Source organism: Alosa pseudoharengus, unplaced genomic scaffold (genome assembly GCF_046254945.1).
Source record: "Alosa pseudoharengus isolate Yale_2024_CS ecotype anadromous, Long Island Sound unplaced genomic scaffold, YU_APseudo_1.1 YU_APseudo_1.1_scf_10, whole genome shotgun sequence".
NCBI classification, from domain to species: Eukaryota; Metazoa; Chordata; class Actinopteri; order Clupeiformes; family Clupeidae; genus Alosa; species Alosa pseudoharengus.
In genome coordinates, this window is record NW_027468565.1 from 4,599,473 (window position 1) to 4,623,802 (window position 24,330).

Here is a 24,330-nt window from a genome sequence, read left to right on the forward strand (position 1 = left end):
GACATCTTTCCTCTAACAGCACTGGATGTGATGTGAGGGTTATTTCCAATCGGTATGCTCCAGCTCTGAAGGAAAATAACTTCCTGGATGACCCAGCTGTTGTTTTATTACCATGCTTTGTGAGGGTGATGATAACACATAATATCTGTATCCAAGTCTTAATTTCTTATTGTCCTTCATGGAAGCTATCAAGTTGGCCTCCCTGACAGCTAGGGTGCCGTGGTAATCCCTGAACAATCTCTCTCTCACTCACTCACTCACTCACTCACACACACACACACACACACACACACACACACACACACACACACACACACACACACACACACACACACACACACACACACACACACACACACACACACACACACACACACACACACACACACACACACACACACACACACACACACACACACACACACACACACACACACACACACACACACACACACACACACACACGGCTAACGTGTGTTTGGTCCCTGTACCATTGATCAAAGGAGGTCGTAGAAGTAGTCCAGGCCTTGGCCAAGCTCCCACATGGAGATGCCAGTGCCCAGCTCGGTGGCCAGCTTCACTCTGAGATGAAAAGACTGAGAAGGGAGGAGAGGGAGGGGAGAAAAGGAAAGAAAGAGAAAATGGAATACTCTTCTACATGACCTGGCATCCTTAGGACACTTCCTTTGTACATCCTCACATTAATCATAAGCCTTCTACTAGTGAAGACTACTCACATAAGACACATAATGGAGTTCACACCTTCCTGCAGCTACAGTATGCCACAATCGCAATTCGCAATCTCTAACTCTCAATCTTGCACTATCTTTCTCTTCACCAAGAATAGTGGAGAAGTTCCCTTTAGTGTATACATTTTCTTAAATGAGTGTTTCTCTTACCTTCAGTGTTGGGTAGTAGACCACGTGTTTAACCCCGTTACTGCTAAAATGTGAAGAATCAAAGAAACAAGAAGAGCAGGTCAGGTCAGATTCTCTCTCTCTCTGTCACTCACACACACACACACACAAACAAACAAACACACACCTCTCTCTCTCTCTCACACACACGCACAAATAAACACACACCTCTTGTAGTTGAAGTAATGCTCTCCTGCCTGTTCGTCCCACTGGATTTTCGGTCGGATTTCTCTGAGCAGCTCAATGTATCTGTAGAAGTACATTCAGACAGACAGTTATCAAAGATGATTTGAGGATGTCAATATGAGCAGCTCAATGTATCTGTAGAAGTACATTCAGACAGACAGTTATCAGAAATGATTTGAGGATGTCAATATGAGCAGCTCAATGTATCTGTAGAAGTACATTCAGACAGACAGTTATCAGAGATGATTTGAGGATGTCAATAGAGCTGACATGCAAAGTTGTAAAAATGTAGAACTCCATTTTAGGTGACATAACTGTTAAAACTCCCACTACCGCAACTATGTGTGTGTGTATGTAACTAACTGTCCTCCCTGAGTGTGCATGCATGTGTGTGTGCTTGTGTGAGAGTGTTTGTGTGTATGCATGCATGTATGCATGTATGTATGTATGTATGTATGTATGTATGTATGTATGTATGTATGTATGCACAGCGAGGAAAATAAGTATACTTCCAGTGAGGCTATTCGCATGAAATTTTCTACAGACATTAGTATTAACTTAGGTAATCCACATATATTAAAAAATCCAAACATTAGTAAAAGTAGAGTTATGAGTAAAAAAGTGGAATGCCACAGGAAAAAAGTATTGAACACGCCTACTGAAACCCTTTATTTGTAATGAGAACTTCAAGGCATTTCCTCTATGACAAAACTAATCAGTCACAGTATTCAGGTGTGATTTTGGCCCATTCTTTTAAACAGATAGTCTTCTAATATTGAAGATTCCAGGGGTCCCTCTTGTAAATCCTGATCTTTAGGTAACTTCCAAAACTGTTAAATTGGATTTAGGTCAGGGCCTTGATTTCCTTTCTCTGAAACCAATTGTAAGTTTCCTTTGCTGAATGCTTAGGATCCTGCTGGAAGGTCTAGCTATGTCTCATCCTCATTGTCCTGGTGGATTGCAAGATTCTCCCAGAAAAAAATGGCTCCATTCATTATTTCTTCAACTGTATGAAGTCTGCCAGTACCATGAGATGAAAAACAGCCCCACACCGTGATGCCTCCACCTCCAAACTTCACTGTTGGTATGGTATTTTTAGGGTGATGCACAGTGCCATTTCTCCTCCAAATATGGTGTGTAGTATGACATCCAAAGAGTTACATTTTGCTCTCACCTGACCAGAATACATTCTCTCAGTATTTCATAGGCTTGTCCAAATGTTGTGTAGCAAACTTTCAATGAGCTTCGACATGTTTTTCTTCAGTAATAGTCATGCGGGATGAGCGTGCATAGAGGCCCATAGAGGTGGAGTGCATTACCGAGTGCATTTTCTCTGTAACAATTGAACCTGCTGCCTCCAAGTCTTTCTGGAGTGGTCCTTCTGACTATCCTTCTGACTTATTGGTCAGAAACCTTGTGAGGAGATCCTGTGCATGGCCGATTGATGATGCAGTGGTGTTCCTTCCACTTGCAGATAATGGCTCCAATACTGCTTACTGGATGATTCTGAAGTTTTGAAATGCATCTGTAACCAGTTCCATTGATATGTTTTGCAACAATAATGTTGCAAAGGTCTTGGAAGAGCTCTTTGCTTTTACCCATCATGAAATGTTTCTTGTGTGACAACTTGGTAACGAAAAACCTTTTTATAGCTCATCAATATGTACTAACCCAGCTTACATTAATTTGCACAGATAGGAGGGATAACTGCTGTACTGCTTTTTCTTAGCGTGTTCAATACTTTTTCCCTGTGCCATTCCACTTTTTTACTCATAACTCTACTTGTGAACATTAATGTTTGGAATTTTTAATAAGTTGTGTGGATTACCTAAGTTAATACTAATGTCTGGTGAAAATTTCATGCAAATAGCCTCACTGGAAGTATACTTACTGAAAATGTTTTTGACGTGTTCAATACTTATTTTCCCCGCTGTATGTATGTATGTACCGTATTTTCCGGACTATAAGTCGCTCCTGAGTATAAGTCGCATTAGTCAAAAAATGCATTTCACAAAATCCAAAACCAAAAACAGAGACTATGTAACTGGATTATTGAGGCCAAAAAGATTAATAATGAAGACGAAGGAGTGAAGGCAGCCAAGAGGAGGACAGGAAGGTAAAAGATTCACTGAAAGAAAATACCATGTGGTACACCAAAATGTATCTAAAATGTGGAGAATACAATGCAATCAAGCATTTTGGGCGATGTGGAGTCACAGGCTGGCAGCAGATTAAATGCTCACATAAGGGAGAAAAAGATGCAGTTGTAGACATGACTGAAGCAAGCCAGGCGATAGGCCAGGCCCGACGGTAATTGTAAAGCAATTTACAAAAGATTCACTGAACAAAAATGCTGATATGATACAAAAATGTGGAGAATGCAATGCAATCAAGCATTTTGGGCGATGTGGAGTCACAAGCTGGCACCAGATTAAATGCTCACGATAGAGAAAAAGACGGTTTTAAAAGGACGTGACCGAAGCTGAGGCAAGCCAGGCAATAGGCATATAGGCCCGACGGTAATTGTAAAGCAATTTACAAAAGATTCACTGAACAAAAATGCTTATATGGTACATGAAAATTTAGCTAAAAATGTGGAGAATGCAATGCAATCAAGCATTTTGGACGATGTGGAGAGACAAGCCGGCAGCAGATTAAATGCTCGAGAGAGAAAAATATGCGGTTTTAAAAGGACGTGCAGACCGAAGCTGCAGCAAGCAGGTGATATTTAGAAATTTATTTCACAAAATCCAAGACTAAGAACAGACAGAGTCGGACTATGTAACTGAACAAATTGAGGCCAAAAATATTGAGAATTCTACAGGGAATATTGAAGACTAAGGAGTGAATAGTGGCAAGAGGCAAGCCGAAGGCTGCTGACAAGTGCCCGACGCTATTGTAAAGCAATTTACAAAAGATTTACTGAACAAAAATGCTGATGTGGTACATGAAATTTTAGCTAAAAATGTGGAGAATGCAATGCAATCAAGCATTTTGGACGATATAGCGTATTGGCACAAGCTGGAAGCAGAACAAATGCTCGCCGAGAGAGCGAGAGAAAAAAAGATGCTAAAACCAGGGCCTAAATTTCAGCGCGGGATTGCGCATAAATTATTACTAAATATTGAGCATACTAATAAAAGTCCCGCAACGCTAGCCATTATAATGCGAGAAATTCCCACACATTTTACAGCGTTGTCTGACGTTAATCTAATAATGGAGCGGCCTGAAAGCGGACCAACTCTGACTTCAAATGAACCCCATGCAGAGACACACACACGCGCGCGCAGGACCACTTTGGGGGTGCCTCTCTCTCTTTGCTCTGTCTCTCTCTCAGCAGGATTTATCACCGCTAAAGTCAAATTATTATAGCCTATTACGTGCTTCTACATCAACCGCTATCGACAGGAAAGGAAAACAAACGTTTAGCGATCAGGAACCGCAAACACAGAAGCATGACAGCCTATAATATAACGCGAGAGAACATGGATGTGTTCTCCATTTGAGGAACGTTATAATCGATTGCGGACGTGAACAGACAGCTACAGACACGGAGCGCATAGGCCTACTTTCACTTTCTGTGCGTATTCACGTGAAAGATAATTAGTAGCAAAACAGCGATCAAATATTACATGGCAGTGAGTTTTGTTTCCAAATGTTTTCATGCATGTCCAGATAACGGGTGAGGAATGTTTAGGGGACAGACTATCGTGAATCCTGAATTTATGGCTGGGCAAAGCACAGCACCTTTATTTGGACCATGGCTTGTAGCCTTCGAGTCAGCTATAGGCCTTCATTTCTTGCGTTTTACTGTGAGACACAGGCCTATACTTTTCGTTTGGAGCAGCATACCGGTAGGCTATCAATGGCATTGGGTCACTATTAAGTTTCATGTATGAAAGAGTGTCGGGATGTCCATCCGCTTATTGCGAGATAAGGCATCCGCTTTCATTCATTCATTTATTCATGGAACGTGTGCTGTGCTGCAAGGGAAACCTTATTCCGTATAGCCAAAGAGGTCTAAGATAGCCTAAATTTAGTTATTTTTTAAATTATGCATGATTTACTTTTTATAAAATTCGTAGGCTGATGCCTGGCAGCAACAATTGTGTTGGGGCTGCGTGCTACTGGTAGCTTGAGAGCAATGTGTTGGAGACTCATGGTGTAGGACAATGACTTTGTTGGCAACAATATTAAACCAACCAACAATATAAATTATTAAGAAGAGCTATTTTAATTGTTAAAAATTAAAAATTTAATTTGTTAAATTGAAACAAAATTATACTGGCTTTTATTTGTCCGAATCTGAGGCCCAGCTATGGCAGTAATTTGAGGATTCGTGTGTTTCACGACTTGTGCATTTGAGCGCGCTCTCTCAAGGCTGTAGACGATAATGTTTCATGTAGGGTTCATGTCAGTTAATATAAATTAACATTTAAAAACATGTTCAATTATATAATTTTTTTCATATATAAGTCGCACCTGACTATAAGTCGCAGGACCAGCCAAACTATGAAAAAAAGTGCGACTTATAGTCCGGAAAATACGGTATGTATGTCTGTATAAATGTATGAGACTAACCCCCACCCTAATTGTGTGTGTGTGTGTGTGTGTGTGTGTGTGTCTGTAGGAATGAGAAAGAGAGAGAGACTAACCGGTTCCCCAGCAGTGGTTCTGCTCCGCCCTGTGTAGAGAAGTCCAGGCCGTAAAGGTTTAAGCCCAGCAGAATCTTCTGTCTCCACTGGCTGTGCGGGTCCAGCTGCAGCACACAGTCCTGCATCCAGTGCAGCGGAGCACTGGGGCCCGGCCTGCCTCACAGCACACGAAGGAGGAGAGGAGAGTGAGTGAGTGTGTGTGAGTGAGTGAGTGAGTGAGTGTGTGTGTGAGTGAGTGTGTGAGTGAGTGAGTGAGTGAGTGAGTGAGTGAATGAATGAGTGAGTGAGTGAGTGAATGAGGCCCTTTCTGAAACGAGAGACTTGGCCCTCTCCCTAGCCACTTACACCTCGTTTGCACGCTCACACGGAGGCTCCGCCATATGAAGGGCCATCCCAAACCAATTACTGTTAAGTGCTAGTGTGTTATAAAGCCTTCAACGCCAAGTGAACACCGATGGTCACTTGTCGAGGGTGTGTGCCAATTAATACGGCACGTCATGGAGGATGTTTCAAATTGTTAGTTCCGCGTGAGTAGCCCATGCCTGTAAACAAATCCATGGTGATTACCAGCTTCCGCCAGGGAGAGTGTAGTTCGTGCAGTATTACGCGCTAATCAAGGGAATTTAATTTAGCTGCAAGGGTGCTTCCCACCCGCATTCACTCGGTAATCGAGGGGGAGTGGGTAGGGATTAATTTCAGAAAGGGCCTGAGTGTGAGTGCGTGAGTAATAGAGTTGGAGTGTGTGTGTGTCTTACCTGTCAGGGCTAGAGTAGTCATACGTCATAAGGCTGAAGCCGTCCACCACAGGGGCCAACTTCTCAAACTCCTCCCTCCCAAACATTCCTGGCTGGCCTGACCTGGAGGGGGTTGACACACACACACATACACACACACACACACACAATACACAGCATCCTTTCACTGAAGATGTGATTCTAAAGATATGCAAAGAATGAACATGAGCATTACTATATGTACCAAAGACCATAGTGTGACCCATATTTCAGTGCATAAGCAAAATAGGCAGTGTTAGCCTGGGTGAACCCAGACAAACCTGTTAACAAATTTGAATTGGCTCTGCAGGTCCCGTCTGGAAAGGATCCCGTTGACGCCTTTTCCAAACTTCCTGATTTACAAACTTCCTGTGTTCCAGGGGCGTAACCAGCAGAGAAATTAAGACTTAAATTTGTACATTTACATCTTACCAAAGAAAATACACATTCCTGGGTTTTTGGTGATTCAAAAGCGGATATCAATGGGCTCTTTTCCAGACCGACCTGCAGAGCCAATTCAAATTGGCTAACAGGTTTGTCTGGGTTCACTCAGGTTAGCAGTGTCTCTTTGGGTGTATCTGGAAGTGTGAGTTTTACCCTGGAGCCACAGCAGGTGGGATGACCAGCACACAGGTCAGCTTCCCAGCCTGCAGAGCCTCACACAGGTGTGTAATCAGGTGCACCAGCTCTCTGTGACACACACACACACACACACACACACACACACACACACACACACACACACACACACACAAACATTAACAAAATCCTGCCGATGGGGCAGCAGAATGTTCCCTTTGAGGTTGTTTCACCAGGTGCATAAGAATCTCAAAGCCCACTGGTAGACCCAAGCATGGGTTATTCATATTTTGAGTCAGAGAAATGATGTTCACATGTAAAAAAACATGTTTGCAGCTGTGTTAAATACTAGGAATATAAAGAAATATAAAATGTAAAAGAATAGAAAAAGATAACTTTATATTTTACTAAATATTTTGTGTGAAAAACCACAGACACACATGTACTCACTTCCTCTGGTTTCCTCCTAGCTGACTCCACAGCTCCAGAGTAAAGCCATCAAAATGTTCTCCCTGCAAAGTCAAATAAATATAAATAACATTATCCCTAAGCTTTCACCTCTATGTTTTCAGCTATCATCCCTATAATAATAATAATAATAATAATAATAATAATAAGCTTTATTTGTATAGCACCTTCCATACACAGAATGTAGCTCAAAGTGCTTTACATTTGGAGCATTTAGCACAGTGATAGAGAACAAACTGTAATAATACAAACAAACAAACAAACAAAACAATAAATAAAACATCAGAGATTTAGAATGAAGTAAAAATGAGAATTCACAAGATGGTAAGGAGATAGATACAACAACACATACAATACAACTAATGCAATGAAAATAGGAAGAACCTGTGAATACCAACAGTAGCATGTAAAATAATGTGAAGAAATAGGCTACAAAATAAAAGTGAGTTAACTAAAAGACAGATATTTATCATATACAGGTATGTTTTCAGGGGCCGTATTCACAAATAATTTTAAGGCTAAAAGTAGCTCCTAAGTGGCAAATTTAGGAGCAACTCCTAAAAAAATGGGCATGTCACTCCTAACTTAAGGACTCCTAATTTTTTTCACTAAAAGTAATTCACGAAGCATTTTAGACCTAAAAGTAGCACCTAAGTCTGGGACAGCCTAAAAGAAGTCGAGAGGACTCCTAACTCACTAAGACCTATTCACAAACAGCTTTTTGTGGCATTTCACATTGCGATGTTTTGAAATGGGTATGCGCAACAGGAGCTTCCAATCGCGAGGGAACAATTTTGCATTGTAGCCATAAAAGGGATGCTATAACGCCACCAACAACAACCAAAACTACTCATTGTCAACATGTAAATTAAATGTAACGTCTCATTGTGAATCAAATTAAAATGTTCTCCTCTTTGCAAACATAGGCATATGGTAACAGATTAATTTAATAATGTTGCAAAGATAGCCTAGCCTACTGCATCAATCCGTAGGCCTATGTTTTATTAGGCTACTAGGCTATTTGTTTTGCCTCTTTATCCATTTAGGCTAGGCCTTTTTATTCAGTTATTCATCATCTTCCGTCCTTCACACTACTTGTGTAGCGCACGCATTCTCAGACCTGTCACCGGTCGCTCATCATCGTAAGGGAGGTGTTTGGAATCATTCCCGCGTTACAATCATCAGCCAATCAAGGTGGTCACTTCAGTCAAGCTTGTGCATGAGTAATGACGTCATCCATAGCAACGAAGACTCACTCTTAGTTTAGGAGTTGTCATTTTTCCTTACTAAGAGTAGATCTGAAAGGCTTTGTGAATAACTTTTAAGAGAAAACTCCTAGCTAAAAAATTTTACTGCTAGTGGTAAGATAAAAGGCTTTGTGAATATGGCCCCAGGTCTTTTATGAAGATGTTTACAAAATTGCCTGTTTGATGTATAAAGGCAGGGTGTTCCATAGCTTCGATGCATAATGGATAAAAGCAGCTTCTCTGCTTTGCTTGTGGAGCACTTTGCTTTGCTATGCTTTCATGTATATATATTCACTATGCTATCAGCATCGCCATCATATAATATGTCTGTATAAAACACTTATTCCTTCACACAGTTCTCATTTGACAAACAGCCCAACTAAGTCCACAATGTGTCTAGACATATGTAACCGGACATATGTTTATCCTCAAGACACCCACAGGAACCCTTAAAACAGGAGCCAAACAGTTCTCTCCTCAGCAAGCCTTTACACAGGACCAAAGGGTTCTGTCTTCACACACCTACAGAAACCATTTACTCAAAACCAAATGTTTCAGTCTTTATACACCTACAGGAACTATTTATATAGGAACCAAACGGTTCTCAGACACCCACCTTCCCCACCTCCACCACCTCTCTGCCCAGCTCCTCAATCTCATCCTCACTGTCCAGCACACTCATGAAGTCCTGGTAGGACCAGCCGTCAAACAGCAGACGAGGCACTGGGACAGAGAGGGAGGGAGGGACAGAGAGGGAGGGAGGGAGAGAGAGAGAGGGAGGGAGAGAGAGAGAGGGAGAAAGATTAACAATTTGTGCATGACAACTGAAAACACAAGTAACTTATTTCTTTTCTCATGTCTGGAGTTCGACCTCAGAGTATTCCACTACAGCCATACTCACATATTCTGTTCTTTTTGTTGGCTTTTCGAACAGCTTTAACCCAACCTGAAACCCAGAAAAAGAACAGTGGAAATGAGGCCAGTGAGAAAGTAAAAGTATAGCTGGATGAAGTGTATAGTCTAGGCCTAGGGGATGAAACCACAGCTGGATTCAGGAGCACTTGAGTCTACAGTAGAATAGAGTGCAAAGACTTGCATGCAGTGTAGCTAAGAGTAGTAGAGAAAAATAGTGTATCTGTGTGTGTGTACGTACCAGGGTCATGGTCATGAAGGCCGGTGATGTGGAAGCTCTCAGGACCTCTACGTCGGAGCTGAAGCCACACCGGAGACACCGAAGTCAGTTTGGGACCAAAGAGCTTAGCAATGTCGTAACCATGGGAATTCCACTGAGAGTTTAAGAGATAGAGAGATAGAGAGAGAGAAGCAGGGCATCACATCAACGCTCTCTTCAAGACCTATCACTCCAATGACATAGTGAAAGCACCCAAATGTCAAATGTGCACACACACACACACACACACACACAGACCATAACTTGCTTTCAATCAAATTGTGTTCCCTATCTGTGTGTGGACTCACTGGGGTGATGTAACCTAGAACTGATCCTTGGAACTGGCGCTTGGCTACAGCCTGAGGACAGAACCTTCTCTCCTCTCGGACAATGTCTCTCCACTGAGGGTCGTTCACGATGAGACCTCGCTCCAGAACCGGTCGGTCAGCTACTGAAGTCTGAAACACACATGGTGTGAGAGAGAACAGTCAGACACTCAGATACTATTTTAAAATGACATTCACACACAAAATCAAACCAATCAAGTTTAAAACTCACCTCTGTGTTTTGTGCTTTAGAGGCCTTTTTGCCATCTGTTTTGGATAAGGTGGCACCGACCAGCGACGAGGATGTGTAGTACACAATTATTAACGTTAATATTGCTCTCATTTCAACTCCTGTTCAAAAGAGACGTGTACAGTATATCTCATTTACCTGCACATTTACATATGCCTCAGCTAACATGCAGACAGGCGATAGGACAGGATCCCTTTGGTAACGCTAGTCTAGTGAACAACCACAATGGTAGATGACACTATCTGGAGGCTCAGCTAACAGTGAGTTAATTTGCGGTAAAGGTATGCATTCTAAATAGATACAAGGTACAGCAATGCTCAAGAAAGCCTGTCAAGAGATAATTCACCGATTTTTTTCGTCAGTGGAACAACATGATAAATTGTCCATCTTGCTATTGGGTCGACCAGTTTTACAATGTCTACGTCCTATCTATCTACTGTCAGATAAAATGCATCCTCCTAACCATAGACTGTAACGTTATAAAGAAGATCCCAAAATGAGTTAGCTAACCACGCAAGTTAGCATCAAGTTGGCCATGTACGCGAGATATCAATGACGAACATCACAATGAGTTTGTACCTTTACACCTGCACCATACAAGTAGATCTTAACAACTTGCCTGATGTTGTCGTCCCTGAGATATCTGTTATACCGTACAAAATCTACTACAATGATACGGTACCATCACCGTCAGCAAGCAGCTCATGCAACTTGCCAATCGTAGAAGGCCACGTGACCAAAATGTCAAATATGACTTCCGGAGTGCATTGCTACAGCAGCAGTTCGCAGAATAAAAGATCAGACGTCAATACGCCGCGTCTTTGCTTGGAGCTACAGCACAAAACCACAACCGTGTTCATGAAAAAAAGGATTAGATAATAAACCCTCCTATGAAACTTTTTTAGCAGAGCATCCAGGGCTGTAGTGGAGGCTAAACGCAAGTAGGCTAAACGCAGTTTATCCACCTCTGAAATTTCAGAAATAGACCCTTTCAACAATAAAAACAAAAACAATGCTTGAACATTCTATTTGGGCCCCAATCTACTTCCTCTGCATTAAGATAACATATATGGAATGTTAAAAAGGAAGTCTTGTGGGGCCAACTATGATGCTGATAATAGAACTTTCTTGAAAGGGTCTATAGAGTTTATCTACAAATACGATACCGCATGGCGCAATAGTCCACCTCACCATGATCACAGAATTCATTTTTTACCCACCCTTTATTTAACCACCCCTGAGAGCATCCCATATCAATCATATTTCCTTTCAGCAGAGTATGTAAGCATACGCTATTTGTAGCAGGTGGGACAGTAGCCTAGTGGTAGATGTACGGCAGAGCGGTACAAAATATGACCACCGCCCAATCCTGCACATTCTCTCAGCAAAAATAAATCGCACTAGTCAATATGTCTCCATCTCCTATATTCTTGCAACTTTTGTGTATGTTAATGAGTGTGTGCATGTGTGCGTTTGCTTTTGTGTGTGCTTCTCTCTGTGTGTGTGTGTGGGTATGGGGTGTGCGTGTGTGTGCACGTGTCTGCTTGCCTGTGTAACAGTGATGATTTGGTTTCTTCCACTTGCACTCATTTTTGAGTTGTTTTCTATACTGTTGTATGTAAGAAAACAGTTGGTTGAGTACTATGGGGTGCCGTTTGTAAATTAAGGCATATTGTTTTATCCAGCACAGTTTTATACTACTGGCATAGTGGTCATACACGTAACCCCATACAGAAAAATCAAGGGAAAAAATATATTCACATATGCAGCTACATCCAGCTTATATTTAAATAGATGGCTACAATATATTTAATACATACAGCGGGGAAAATAAGTATTGAACACGTCAACATTTTTTTCAGTAAGTATACTTCCAATGAGGCTACTTGCATGACATTTTCACCAGACACTAGTATTAACTCAGATAATCCACCCATATAAAAAAATCCAAACATTAAAGTCCATAGGTAGAGTTATGTGTAATAAAGTGGAATGACACAGGAAAAAAGTATTGAACACGCCTGCTGAAATGTCTTAAATACTTTGTGGAAAAGCCTTTATTCGTAATGACAGCTTCAAGGCATTTCCTGTATGACGAAACTAACCAGTTACAGTATTCTGGTGTGATTTTGGCCCATTCTTTTCAACAGATAGTCCTTTAATATTGAAGATTCCAGGGGTCCCTCTTGTGAATCCTGATCTTTAGTTTACTTCCAAAACTGTTCAATTGGATTGAAGTCAGGACCTTGATTTCCTTTCTCTGAAACCAATTGAGAGTTTCCTTTGCTGAATGGTTTGGATCATTGTCCTGCTGGAAGGTCTAGCCATGTCTCATCCTCATCATCTTGGTGGATGGTCAAGATTCTCCCGGAACAAAATGACTCAATTCATCATTCCTTCAACTGTATGAAGTCTGCTAGTACCATGAGATGAAAAACAGCCCATACCATGATGCCACCACCTCCAAACCTCACTGTTGGTAGGGTATTTTTAGAGTGATGCACAGTGCCATTTCTCCTCCAAATATGGTGTGTAGTATGGCATCCAAAAAGTTCAATTTTGCTCTCGCCTGACCAAAATACATTCTCTCAGTATTTCATAGGATTGTCCAAATGTTGTGTAGCAAACTTTCAAAGAGCTTTGACATGTTTTTCTTCAGCAATAGAGTCATGTGGGATGAGTGTGCATAGAGGCCATGGCGGTGGAGTGCATTACCTATGATTTTCTCTGTAACAACTGCACCAAGTCTTTTTGGAGCTTTCTCCGAGTGGTCCTTGGCTCTTGGGCTACTCTTCTGACTATCCTTCTGACTTCCTGGTCAGAAATCTTGCAAGGAGATCCTGTGCATGGCCAGTGATGATGCAGTGATGTTCCTTCCACATGCAGATAATGGCTCCAATACTGCTTGCTGGATGCTTCGGAAGTTTTGATGTGCATCTGTAACCAGTTCCATTGATATGTTTTGCAACAATAAGGTTGCAAAGGTCTTGGGAGAGCTCTTTGCTTTTACCCATTATGAAATGCTTCTTGTTTGACACCTTGGTAAGAAAAAACCTTTTTATAGCCCACCAGTATGTATTAACCCAGCTTATATCAATTTGCACAGATAGGAGGGATAATTTCTCTAACTACTTATAGATTCCAGTTTGTTCCTTGCCATTTCTTGCCTTTGTGTACTGCTTTTTCTTAGCGTGTTCAATACTTTTTCCCTGTGCCATTCCACTTTTTTATTCATAACTCTACTTTTAGACATTAATGTTTGGATTTTTATATATGTGTGGATTAACGTTACCTAAGTTAATGATAATGTCCGGTGAAGATTTCATGCGAATAGCCTCACTGGAAGTATACTTACTGAAAAAAATATTGACGTGTTCAATACTTATTTTCCCCGCTGTATATAGTACAAGAATGTATATATGCAAGTATATGTGGGACCCAGCAATGTAACATATATGTGGATATCTTACATGAACATATATGGTGAATATATTCAATTAACTTATTTGCACACAGGCAGTGATGGGTGGGGTTTACAAAAAAGGCTACCTTCAACTTCAAAATACGTCACTACCAACGTACTGTAAGGTCGTTGGAATAACGGTTAAAATGTTTGCAGCTTTTTCACTACATAAGCATAACTAACAGCTACTACTAGTCCAAATGTAAAACGTTTGCCCTGGTTTAGTGGATTGGCGGGAAGTATGAGGGCAAAACCAGCATTTTGCCGACTGACTGCATTAGTAAACCTAACGTTAATTAGGAAGACTTTTTCAACGGGTCTGTAACGTTATGGGACAACATCTTGCTAGAAACTATGTGGTGGAGGGGAGAAAGGCAGCCAAGAGGTAGTTGGCCGGTTTTCGAGGCCATGGTGGTCAAAATTGCTGGTAAGTAGATCTTCGTTGTATGCTAAATTGCTTTCATATAACATTTGCAGAAGTTAATGTCCGAATTAAAAATGGTATTATTGGTGGAAGCTGGGAGCTAACCTTTGCTACTTTCTGTAACATTAACGTTAGCACTAGCATAAATTAGCCAGCGCTAGCTTTATTTTTTTACACCTGTAAGGGGTTTGAAAAATAAATTCACTGAGAAACGTTTGGACAATTAATGAAAACGACTTGTAATGACAGAGTGAAATACCAATTTAACCTGTCTCCCGGCCATATTTGGTAGTATATTTGCCTCTGGCATGTAGATTGATAGGCATAGATAGAAGCTAACTTATGATTTGTCATGCAAGAGAGAAAATGTAACGGTTAACATTACTAGCCTAAGGTGTAGCTGCTAGACATTCTATGCACTGTGGTTTAGCTAGCTAGCTGCTATTGTTGCATCATGGACAACACTTAGAGCTAACATTAGCTTCTTTTTTTTTTTAGATAGGATGTAATGTGGTAACGTTATGTGCTGGAGAGTATTAGAGTGGACGTGTAGAAATTGAAGACACAAGTACTGTGCTTAATTTCATGGAAATGGTATTGCAAGTAATGTGTTTTGTTTTTGTGCACTATCAAACTACTTTGTCATGCTTTGACTGCACTGACATTCTTGCAAAACCATTCACACCCATGCTAAATTATGGAAATGTAAAAGTTGAATTGTATTGAAAAGGACCATGTATGGTCATGTAGTGCATTTGAGCACTGACACCCCTTTTTTTTACATTTTAGAGAGGCAACACTCGAAAGCTACATCAAGGACACCGGAGGATGGACCAGAAGACCTGAGACCAAGACGACCCAAGCCCAACCCATAGTATGCTTCACTGACAAATGTTGATGCTTCATCATCACATAGACCAAAGGTAATCAAAAATTAATGTTTACTTATGAATATAACTTTTTTGTTAAAGGTCTATTTTCGAATGCAGAACATAACCTTTTGTTTCTGAGAATTTATACATTTGTTTGAGTAGTTTTGATCTTTTGAATGACAAGAAATTAGCTTCAAGCTACTGGGAACACAAAGTGAACTGAAAATATACCTTTCCAACCATATCTTTCTATGATGGTTGGTACAGCTTCCCTACAGTCTCAGATAGCAGTCTCGGATGGGAGACACTTCATGAGTGGGAATATCCCAGGACATTACATATTACGCGAGTATACCCTTTACCAACGCCACTCTCATTAATGCTGTATATTCTGTTTACTTGCAGGTTTCAGAGAAGGCTGGTAGAGCTCTCTATGAGTGTGAGCTGTGGGAGATAACCAAGAACTGACAACCACCTACAGAAGAGGTGGCGATAATGGCTCTCCAAGAGGAAGTTGTCTGAAGGCTTTTATTCAACATGGTTTGTAGAGTGTTTTCATACAGATGTGAACTTTTACATTAAAATGTACATGTTTAACTTTAATGAAATAGCAGCTTCTTGGTTGTACAAGTTTAGTAAAAATTTGAGGATGAAACTAACTTTTCCTTTCAGTGTGTATCTGTGTGCTTCTCTCTTCTGTGTATATGATATATTAGTTGTGTTGTCTCATTTAAAAGTGTTAGGCTGTCTGTGTGGACTGCTTCCCATTTTCGCCTCACCATCATAGATCTTTTCTGTGTTAGTAAACTGTAACTATTTGAGGTCCTAATTGATTGTGCTATTTTTTAGGATGCACTTAGAGGGAATGCCTGGACCCTGAGAGGACTAAGACGATAATTGGTGAGTTTATTTTATTTGTATGTCTTTCTCTCCAACTCACTTTGTATTTATCTCCAATTATGCACTTTAGCATCTGTATTTGTGTCACTAATATTTTGCATGTTCTATTTGTATATGTTCTGTCTTATTCAGAGGCCACCCTGAAGCAGTTCCCAGGCCAGACACTCACTCCAGATTGCTGGGCCAGGCAATAAATGCCAAAGTGACAGAACTGAGGTTCCATAACAAAAACAAAGATTTTCAATAAAATAGAATAAAAGATAACAGAAGTGTTGTGTGTTTCTTCCTCTTTATACTGATACTATGGTTAATTTTAAGTAAACACAATAGTGAAATATTTAATGATCAATGCGGAAAATATCAAACCATAGTAGAATATGAACTATATTAGAGAAATATATGTCTGAAATATATAGATCATGTGATCAGAATCTTCATCAAGGGTCATGTGATCATGCTTCTTACTGCCATATATTTAAATATATTTAATTATATGCATAAAATATAAGAAAGTGGCCAATATTGAATATTTACTTATATTTTGAAATATATTGATACATACATGGAAATATTTCACATAGATGTAAATATATTTATTTAACATAGATGTGCTTATACTGGAATATGTGCAAGCTGCATATATGTGAATATATTATTTTTCTGTATGGGACACTGCGTGGCTTTCCTCATAGTTTGAGGATTAGAGCCAGCGGTAAGTTGTATGTAAACAGAGCTCCCACATAATTAAATTAGAATGAATTACTAACATTCCAAATCAACACCTATGGTCTCGAGGTGTTATGCACTTCCTTTGCCAATGTAACCTGTGTATTTTGTGTAGTGTTTTTGTACATTAGAAGACATTTTACGTCAAAGTTTCAAATCACACGTGTGGATAGCCAATATTTCTTCTCCCTCTCATATTAGCATACTGTGTTAAAATCCATGCTGCTGCCTTGCTACGGAATCCCAAAGTGTTATCTCTCATGCCAGGTACATGTTATATAATTTGTTAGTATATCTGTATGCATTTTTACTTTATTCATAAATACAAGATAGTTTGAGGATTAGAGCCAGCGCATACTGTGTTAAAATCCATGCTGCTGCCTTGCTACGGAATCCCAAAGTGTCATCTCTCATGCCAGGTCAATAAATGACGAACTGGTCCCACGTCTCTTTGCCATTTTTCTTGGGAAAACACAACGCAGACAAGTAGAAGGGGTTACAATGGTGCCGTGACCCGGACGCTTCAATTCTTCAGCGTTTGCTGATCTTCGTGGGACAACGGAGCCATTTTCATCCGACGACGTGGGATTCCGAGGCGAGATAGTTTACACACTGGTAGCACTGCTAACTTGAATGACACCATACAGTTTAGCTACGCATTTTTATATGACGCATGTTCTATGACGAGTGTTGAGATAACTTTCATAAAGCGTTAATGTACATTGACCTTTGAATTGACTGTTAATATGTTAAGTGTAGTTTGATCTTTTTGCCACTGATTTAGTACTCTACTTTTTGTTTTGCATTTGCCACTGTATTAATAGGCTGTAGCCTATATATCGTTTTTCTAATTTGTTTCCCTACTTTCCTTCAGTGATGGATAATAGGGCTGATATTAGCAGGCTGGGTATTGGGAGGGCAAGTCATTTTGAGAGTCAAGGGAGGGCATATGCTACACCTGGGAGAGGTCGTGGGGGGGCTCAGCCATGTTTTCCTGGGTGGTTAGCTGCTACACCTGGCCCTGTAGATTTAGTGGATGCTGGTAATATGCATAATGAGGGCGCGTGTGGAGGTAGTGTATTGTTTCCTGGTAATGGTCCAGTGCCCCTCACATCCACCCCCGTCAGTTCATCTGAGACAGAGACCACAATGAGACATCTAGGTGTTTTGATTGCTGAAATAGGCAAACACATAGGTGACACGGTTACAGCTCATTTGATTTCTGACCGGAATCATGTAGGCCCACAGGTTCACAGCACTGATAATAGCCACCAGCCCCAGAGTACCATGGTGGATATGTCCCAACTTAATGTGGTGGTGAAGTCGGAGGTCAAAGACCCACCCACGTTTCGTGGTGATGGGACGGAGAAATGCACTGTGGGTGAGTGGGTGGATTTAATGGAGATATTTCTTAAGAAAAGAAAAGTTGTCCTCGCTGACAAAGCAGACGAGATACTAAGCAAACTAATGGGCAGGGCTAAGGACGTGGTCAAAATAGCACTTAGAAGTGACCCCTCTCGTGATGCAGCCCAGCATCCTGAAGTTATCTATATGATTCTTAAACAGCACTTCAGTGCTAATTCATATTCATGTATGCCACTCGCAGACTTTTACAGCACGTTGCCTGCACAAAAGGAGGGCGTTCTTGATTATTGGGTCCGCCTGAACAAGGCTGCAGATGTAGCTGATGAGTGCCTTCAGCGTCAGGATAAGCGGATGGAGGACATGAACAAGGAGGTGGCAATGATGTTTGTGCGCCACTGCCCTGATCAGTCTCTCGCCATGGTGTTCAAGAGTAAGCTTGTTGAACAGTGGACGGCTAAAGAGGTCCAGGAAAGAATTGATGAGCATCAGAGTGAGGTCAGGATTAGAGACCATAAGCGTGTAAATGTCAGCTGCTTGCCCAGGCAGGACACCGCGCTCATGCATGGCCATGAACAGGGCCACAGTGCGAATGTTTCAGATTATGGATTGCAGTCCTGTAGGCAGTTCACTAGTTCGCCCTTCGATATGATTGCTTCAGCTAGACTAGAATGTATGGGAGAAGTGCGTGTTTGGCAAGGTAGCTGTCCGTGGTCCTGGAGTGCCTGGAGCGGATATCGCGATAGAGCGATGACCGCTTGCACCCCCTGTGTAAGGAGGATGAGTAATAGGGCAATTGGTGAAATGGAGGAGTAGGGGGAGGAGGGGGGATGATTTCGCGAACGTCGGAGCGTGTGACGTATGGAAAAGGAGGTCGGCTTAAATAGGCATACCCTGCGGCGGCAGTGGGTGAGTCAATCATCCCGCAGGCTCCTCCCGAACTTTGTTTAGAAAACATAATTTCACTAGTTCGCCCTTCGATATGATTGCTTCAGCTAGACTAGAATGTATGGGAGAAGTGCGTGTTTGGCAAGGTAGCTGTCCGTGGTCCTGGAGTGCCTGGAGCGGATATCGCGATAGAGCGATGACCGCTTGCACCCCAAAGATCACAGAGAAAGGCCGCTGGCCGCTACCAAGTACATAAGTGGTTGCTGAGCGAGTCATAAATCCACTAGATTGGAGCGGATGTAAGACTGGTAGGCATCCGAGGACCAACGGCCCAGTATTTTAATTTGTTGCTCCGATAAGCCGTTGAGCGCAGCTGTTGTGGCAGCTCCTATCCTGAAGGAGTGTGCGGAGTAGCGATCCGCGGGAAACCAGATTTGACTAGAATGATTTTAAGAGTGTCTGGAATCTGTGGCGAGTGATGGGTAGCCCTTCGTCTGACACGAAGAGCGGGCTAGTAGACGAAGCTTGAGCTGACCGATATGAGATGTAGTGAGATAGGTATTGGAAAGGCTGAAGATCTGAGGCGGAGTTAAAATGGATATGGAGTTTCCTTTCGGGACTGATCGGTTTTACTCTGTTTGATGGTAAATCGAATGGTGTCTTGGTCTAGCTGCTCTAGATCTGCGATGCACGGGTGGACATCGGGAATGAAGAGAGACGAAGGGCATGTAGACTCGCTACATCTCAGCAGCCCAAAAGGCCAGTGAAGCATAATGGAGATGGTGGAATCGGAATGCGGTGACATGAATCCTTTGCGAAGGGTAGCGAGGCAGGTGGCGAGAATGCTTGAGGTAATGGGAAGGCGGGAGTCTTGGGGGACTGGCTGTTGCCTAAGGATACCTTTAATAACAAGCCTATCCTGGTGTCGGAGAAGGAAGGGCATTCGGAGCCGTGGAGGCGTTTGTAGAAGAAATGAATGCCGGCTAGGTAGACTCTAATGGAAGAGACTTTGATCCCGAGTGAAGTGTGGGCGTAGGTAATAATGATGATATGGTGACAGCATCGAACTGGGAAATGGTAGTGAGTGCTTTGCGTGGAACTGTTTGAAGCACGACCAAGCAGTCCGGGACTGCATGGTCCTGGGTGCGAGGGCTTGAAGGGCTAGGTCGGCCGTGATGGGCTGAAGATAAATTCCAGAGATTCAGAAGCTAAGACGAGAGAGAGAGTCAGCAATTTCATTGTGGCGACCGGGGACGTGCGCGGCTCTTATAATAAACTGGTAGCTGGCTGCTATCCAGATTAGACGCCTAATAAGAGGGGAAAGCACAGGCGATTTGAGCTCGAGTTATTAATGACGTGCACTACGGCTTCGTTGTCGCTGTGGATTGGCACACTCTTGGAGGTCCACTCATTCCCCCAGTAGGGCCGTGATGGCTACGGGGTAGAGTTCGAACACGGCTGACGATTCGTTTTCAGTTGTTAGCTCTCTGAACTCTAGTGGCCAAGGGGATGCAAACCAGCGCCTTTTGAAAAGCCTCCGAAGCCTGTTGGGGGGGCTGCGTCGGTGTACAACTGGAGGTCTTCTGGAGATGATTGGCAGTCGTCGTAGAACATGCACAGACCATTCCATTCGTCTAAAACATCCTCCAGTGTTTGATATCGGCCAGACACTGGGCATGTAGAGATACGACATCTTCAAGAGATGGGGTTGCTGAGGCGCAGTTTATGAGATGCGAGATGAAAGGGCGGCCCTGGGGAATGAGTTGACTAGTGGACACTCGACCGCGCCGTGACTGGGCTATTGCAGAGAGGACAAGATGGCTTGAGTCCTAGGAAAGCGCGGTTATGGAGCTCCATATCGAGCGCGCCCCAGTAGGGGTTTGGTTCCAGAGGCCGACTCTGGCAGCGCATTTTGCTGGAAACAGCCGGTGGTACGTATACAAATGGGCTCCCCCGTAGGACACGGCTAGGCCGGCGATGATGGCCAGGTAGTCATTTAGCTCTTTGCGTCGGCTGGGGAACATGAAACAGATGAGTTCTGTGTAGTTGGTAAAGCTACGGTGAACTTGGGGAATGACAGAATCTTTGATGCTGGGCCAGAATGTTTTAAAGACAAACCAGTTCGCCGCAACTAATTCCCGGTTATGAGAGGGAATAGGAAGGGAGGGACGAATGGTAGAAAGGTCTACGTCTGCACCTGACAAATGAGGTTCCTGGTGGACGCTGTGACGGGTGGTGGTTCAAATGCTGCAGCGTGAGGAGGCGGTGGCAAGGCCTTTGCTGTGGCTAATGAATAGCTTGGAAGCCGGGATGGGACGTCGTGATCCAAAGCACTCGCTGAATGCTGATGACCCGCTGCGGCGGGCTGGTCTAGCGCGGAGCCGGGGAAGAAATGGGAAGGGAGAAAAGGGGGGGAGGGAGGGAGCGGTCGCTAACGCGACCGGAAGGGGAGCAACCTGGGTCGCGGGAAGTGGGACGGGGAAGGAAGGAGGGTTAGGGGGGGGGGGGTATCGGCGCCGGCTGAGACCAGGTGCTCGCTAGCTCGTAAGAGATATGGGGAGCTAGCGAGGTGAATCTTCGAACTGACGCTTCGTGAGTTGAGGCGTGCAGTACAGACTTGGCTCCCGGAATGGAAAGGGGAGGGGGAAAAGGGGGGAGGGAGGGAGCAGTCGACGGACGACTGGAGGTGGGGCAGCCCTGGACCGAGTCCTGGCTAGGGGAGGTGGATGGGGGAGGGAAAGAAGGGGTGGGGGGAATAGCGACGCTGTCGCTACCGGGGCCGTCTGGCGAAGTGGGGTTGGACCCAGAAATACGGCGGAGATGCGGTGGGAATGGGCCTGAGCCGCTGACGTGGCAGTGGCTGTGGCTGAAGCAGCGGAATGCTACGCTCTGAAGGTGTGGTGCCGGAAAGTGCTGTCGGCGTGCCCGGTTCGCGAGGTGGCTGGTGGTGTGTGCTTCGTCCGGCTGAATGGCCGGCGGAAGGAACCGCGCCGGGATGCCAGAAGGAGCAGCTTGCTTCCTGGTCTGGGGAGGAAAACAAAGGGAGGGAGCGGGAGGGCGAAAAGACCGGGCTATCCGACTGCGTTAGAAGGCGGAGGAGATGGAACTTCCTATCAGACCTACGGAACGCGGTGCCGCGGGAATGGAGAGTGCTGCGGATGCGAGCCGTTCTCGGGGCTTGGTGGAGCCGACATTGCATGGGTCTTGGAGCTCAGCGTAGCTGTTGCTGCATGGTTCTCGAGGCTTGGTGGAGCCGAAGTTGCATGGGTCCTGGATCTCGGCTTAGTTGTTGCAGCTTGGCTCTTTGGGCTCAGTGGAGCCGTTGTAGCAGGGGCTCAGCGGAGCAGTTGCTGCATGGGTCTCCCTGAAGCTGTTGTTGCATCGGGTCCAAGCTCATTCCGTACCATCTGTGGCAGCCTTAATAATTCAACCTGGGCTGAAGAGACTTTTAGAATACCGTTACCTGATAAACATGACATATTCAGCATGATACGACATACGACACATAAACATGATAAGCAGATAAGCATGATAAGGCATGAATAGCATGAATGGTGGGTATCCAGATGGAATGAAATGGCTGTGGCCAATGAATAGCTGGGTGGTCGAAGGCCTTTGCTGTGGCTAGTGAATGGCTGGGGAGCCGGAATGGGACGTCGTGATCCGAAGCACTCGCGGAGTGCTGATAACCCGCTGTGGCGGGCTGGTCTAGCGCGGAGCCGGGGAGGGGATGGGTAGGGGTAGGGGGGAAGGGAGGGAGCAGTCGTCGGAACGACTGGAAGAGGGGCAGCCCTGGACCGGGTCCTGGCTGGGGGAAGTGGGCGGGGAAGGGGAGGAGGGGGCGGAGGGAGTAGCGATGCTGTCGCTACCGGAGCCGGCTGAGAGCAGGTGCTCACTAACTTGTAAAGAAAATAGGGAGCTAGCGAGGGGAGTTTGAATGGACGCCTCTTCGTGAGTCGTGGCGTGCTGTACAGACGTGACTCCGGGAATGGAATGGGGAGGGGGAAAAAAGGGGGAAGGGAGGGAGCAGTCGTCGGAACGACTGGAAGAGGGGCAGCCCTGGACCGGGTCCTGGCTGGGGGAAGTGGGTGGGGAAGGGGAAGAGGGGGCGGAGGGAGTAGCGACGCTGTCGCTACCGGGGCCGTCTGAAGAAGTGGAGTCGGATCCGGAAGTACGGCGGAGATGCTGCGGGAAGGAAGTCGGTGGTTAAGAACCTGGGCCGCTGGCGTGGCTGTGGCTGAGGCAGCGGAGTGATACGCTCTGGAGCGTGTGGTGCAGGAAAGCACTAATTGTAGTATTGCTTGTAGTGTCTTAACATTAAAACACAAGTGTTAAGCAGTGAATTTTGCTGCCATCTCCTGGCTGTCTGGGCAAACTGCTTTGGGTTTGCTGTAAACATTTATTTACAGTGCAATACTGTAAACTCCCTCCTGTCGGTGTTGGCATGGAATGAAACAATAAACCGATGTTCAAAGAGTTTCATTAATATATTCTGGCTGTAGACTGGGGTTTGAGGGCCTCCTGAGAGCAAACGCAACTGCCCACAAAGCACTGCTTGCTGGCGAAGTGCTAATTTTAAGACATACAAATAACCAGTCATTGTAACCAAAATGACTTGAGTTTATTTGCAAAGCTTATATCAGTGAACTAGCTTGTTGCTATACCCCGTAGAAGCTACATGAATAGTCGGCCATCGACACAGGACGAGTTGACAATCAGGGTCCTTGCTCTCTGCGTCGCCTGACGCGAATTACAAGGTGTACTATCGCTTTAATAATTGCTGACGTCTGCGACGCAGCGCCATTGTTTAAACAGACTGCAGAACGAGCCAGCGAAATACTGGGCACTTAAGGTTGAGGCTTGTCAGTTCGTTATAAGTAGCTTAAATATCCAACAACGCTAGTATCAGTTTATGAGAAGTCACTGGACGACTAGAGGAGTGAATTAACAAGACCTGTTCGTTTCCGATGCCAACACGGATTACGGATTGAGTGATCTTCGGAAGATAGGCCTCCGCTGGATAGTGGATAGCCTACAAACTTCAGACGCTTGGCGTGCCGAGCCATGTGGAATTTAGAGCATTTCGAGTTACCTGGATAATCTTGCGACGTGAAACGCGAGCT

General features: G+C 43.9%; 1 protein-coding gene and 1 long non-coding RNA gene across 3 annotated transcripts; one reads left to right on the forward strand and one right to left on the reverse strand.

Annotated features, from left to right (window-relative positions):
* Window positions 1-390: 390 nt before the first annotated feature.
* chid1 (chitinase domain containing 1) lies at window positions 391-11,308 on the reverse strand. Of its 2 annotated transcripts, none has more exons than XM_076303559.1 (13): window positions 11,192-11,308; window positions 10,555-10,673; window positions 10,305-10,454; window positions 9,979-10,111; window positions 9,727-9,771; window positions 9,442-9,548; window positions 7,561-7,622; window positions 7,129-7,221; window positions 6,514-6,615; window positions 5,759-5,911; window positions 1,086-1,166; window positions 900-942; window positions 391-596 (listed from the first exon to the last, which is right to left on the reverse strand). In XM_076303559.1, exons 2-13 carry the CDS (start codon window positions 10,663-10,665, stop codon window positions 498-500), a joined length of 1,179 nt encoding a protein of 392 aa, XP_076159674.1. In that variant the 5' UTR covers window positions 10,666-10,673; window positions 11,192-11,308; the 3' UTR covers window positions 391-497. The 2 variants fall into 2 exon arrangements, with proteins under 2 accessions (XP_076159674.1, XP_076159683.1); XM_076303568.1 differs by having other exon boundaries at window positions 11,152-11,308.
* Window positions 11,309-14,408: 3,100 nt separating this feature from the next.
* Window positions 14,409-15,832, forward strand: LOC143139145 (uncharacterized). The gene is made up of 3 exons (XR_012990341.1): window positions 14,409-14,462; window positions 15,249-15,382; window positions 15,737-15,832. It is a non-coding gene; the product is annotated as an uncharacterized LOC143139145 (long non-coding RNA).
* The last annotated feature ends 8,498 nt before the right edge of the window (window positions 15,833-24,330 follow it).

What these genes read in the sequence shown, in the direction of transcription:
- chid1 (XM_076303559.1), bottom strand. Translation starts at nt 10,665, where the DNA reads ATGAGAGCAATATTAACGTTAATAATTGTGTACTACACATCCTCGTCG. An exon ending in TTCTAGGTTACATCACCCCA is followed by an intron (nt 10,112 to 10,304) that starts GTGAGTCCACAC and finishes TTAAACTCTCAG; the next exon opens with TGGAATTCCCATGGTTACGA. An exon ending in GACTACTCTAGCCCTGACAG is followed by an intron (nt 5,912 to 6,513) that starts GTAAGACACACA and finishes GCTGTGAGGCAG; the next exon opens with GCCGGGCCCCAGTGCTCCGC.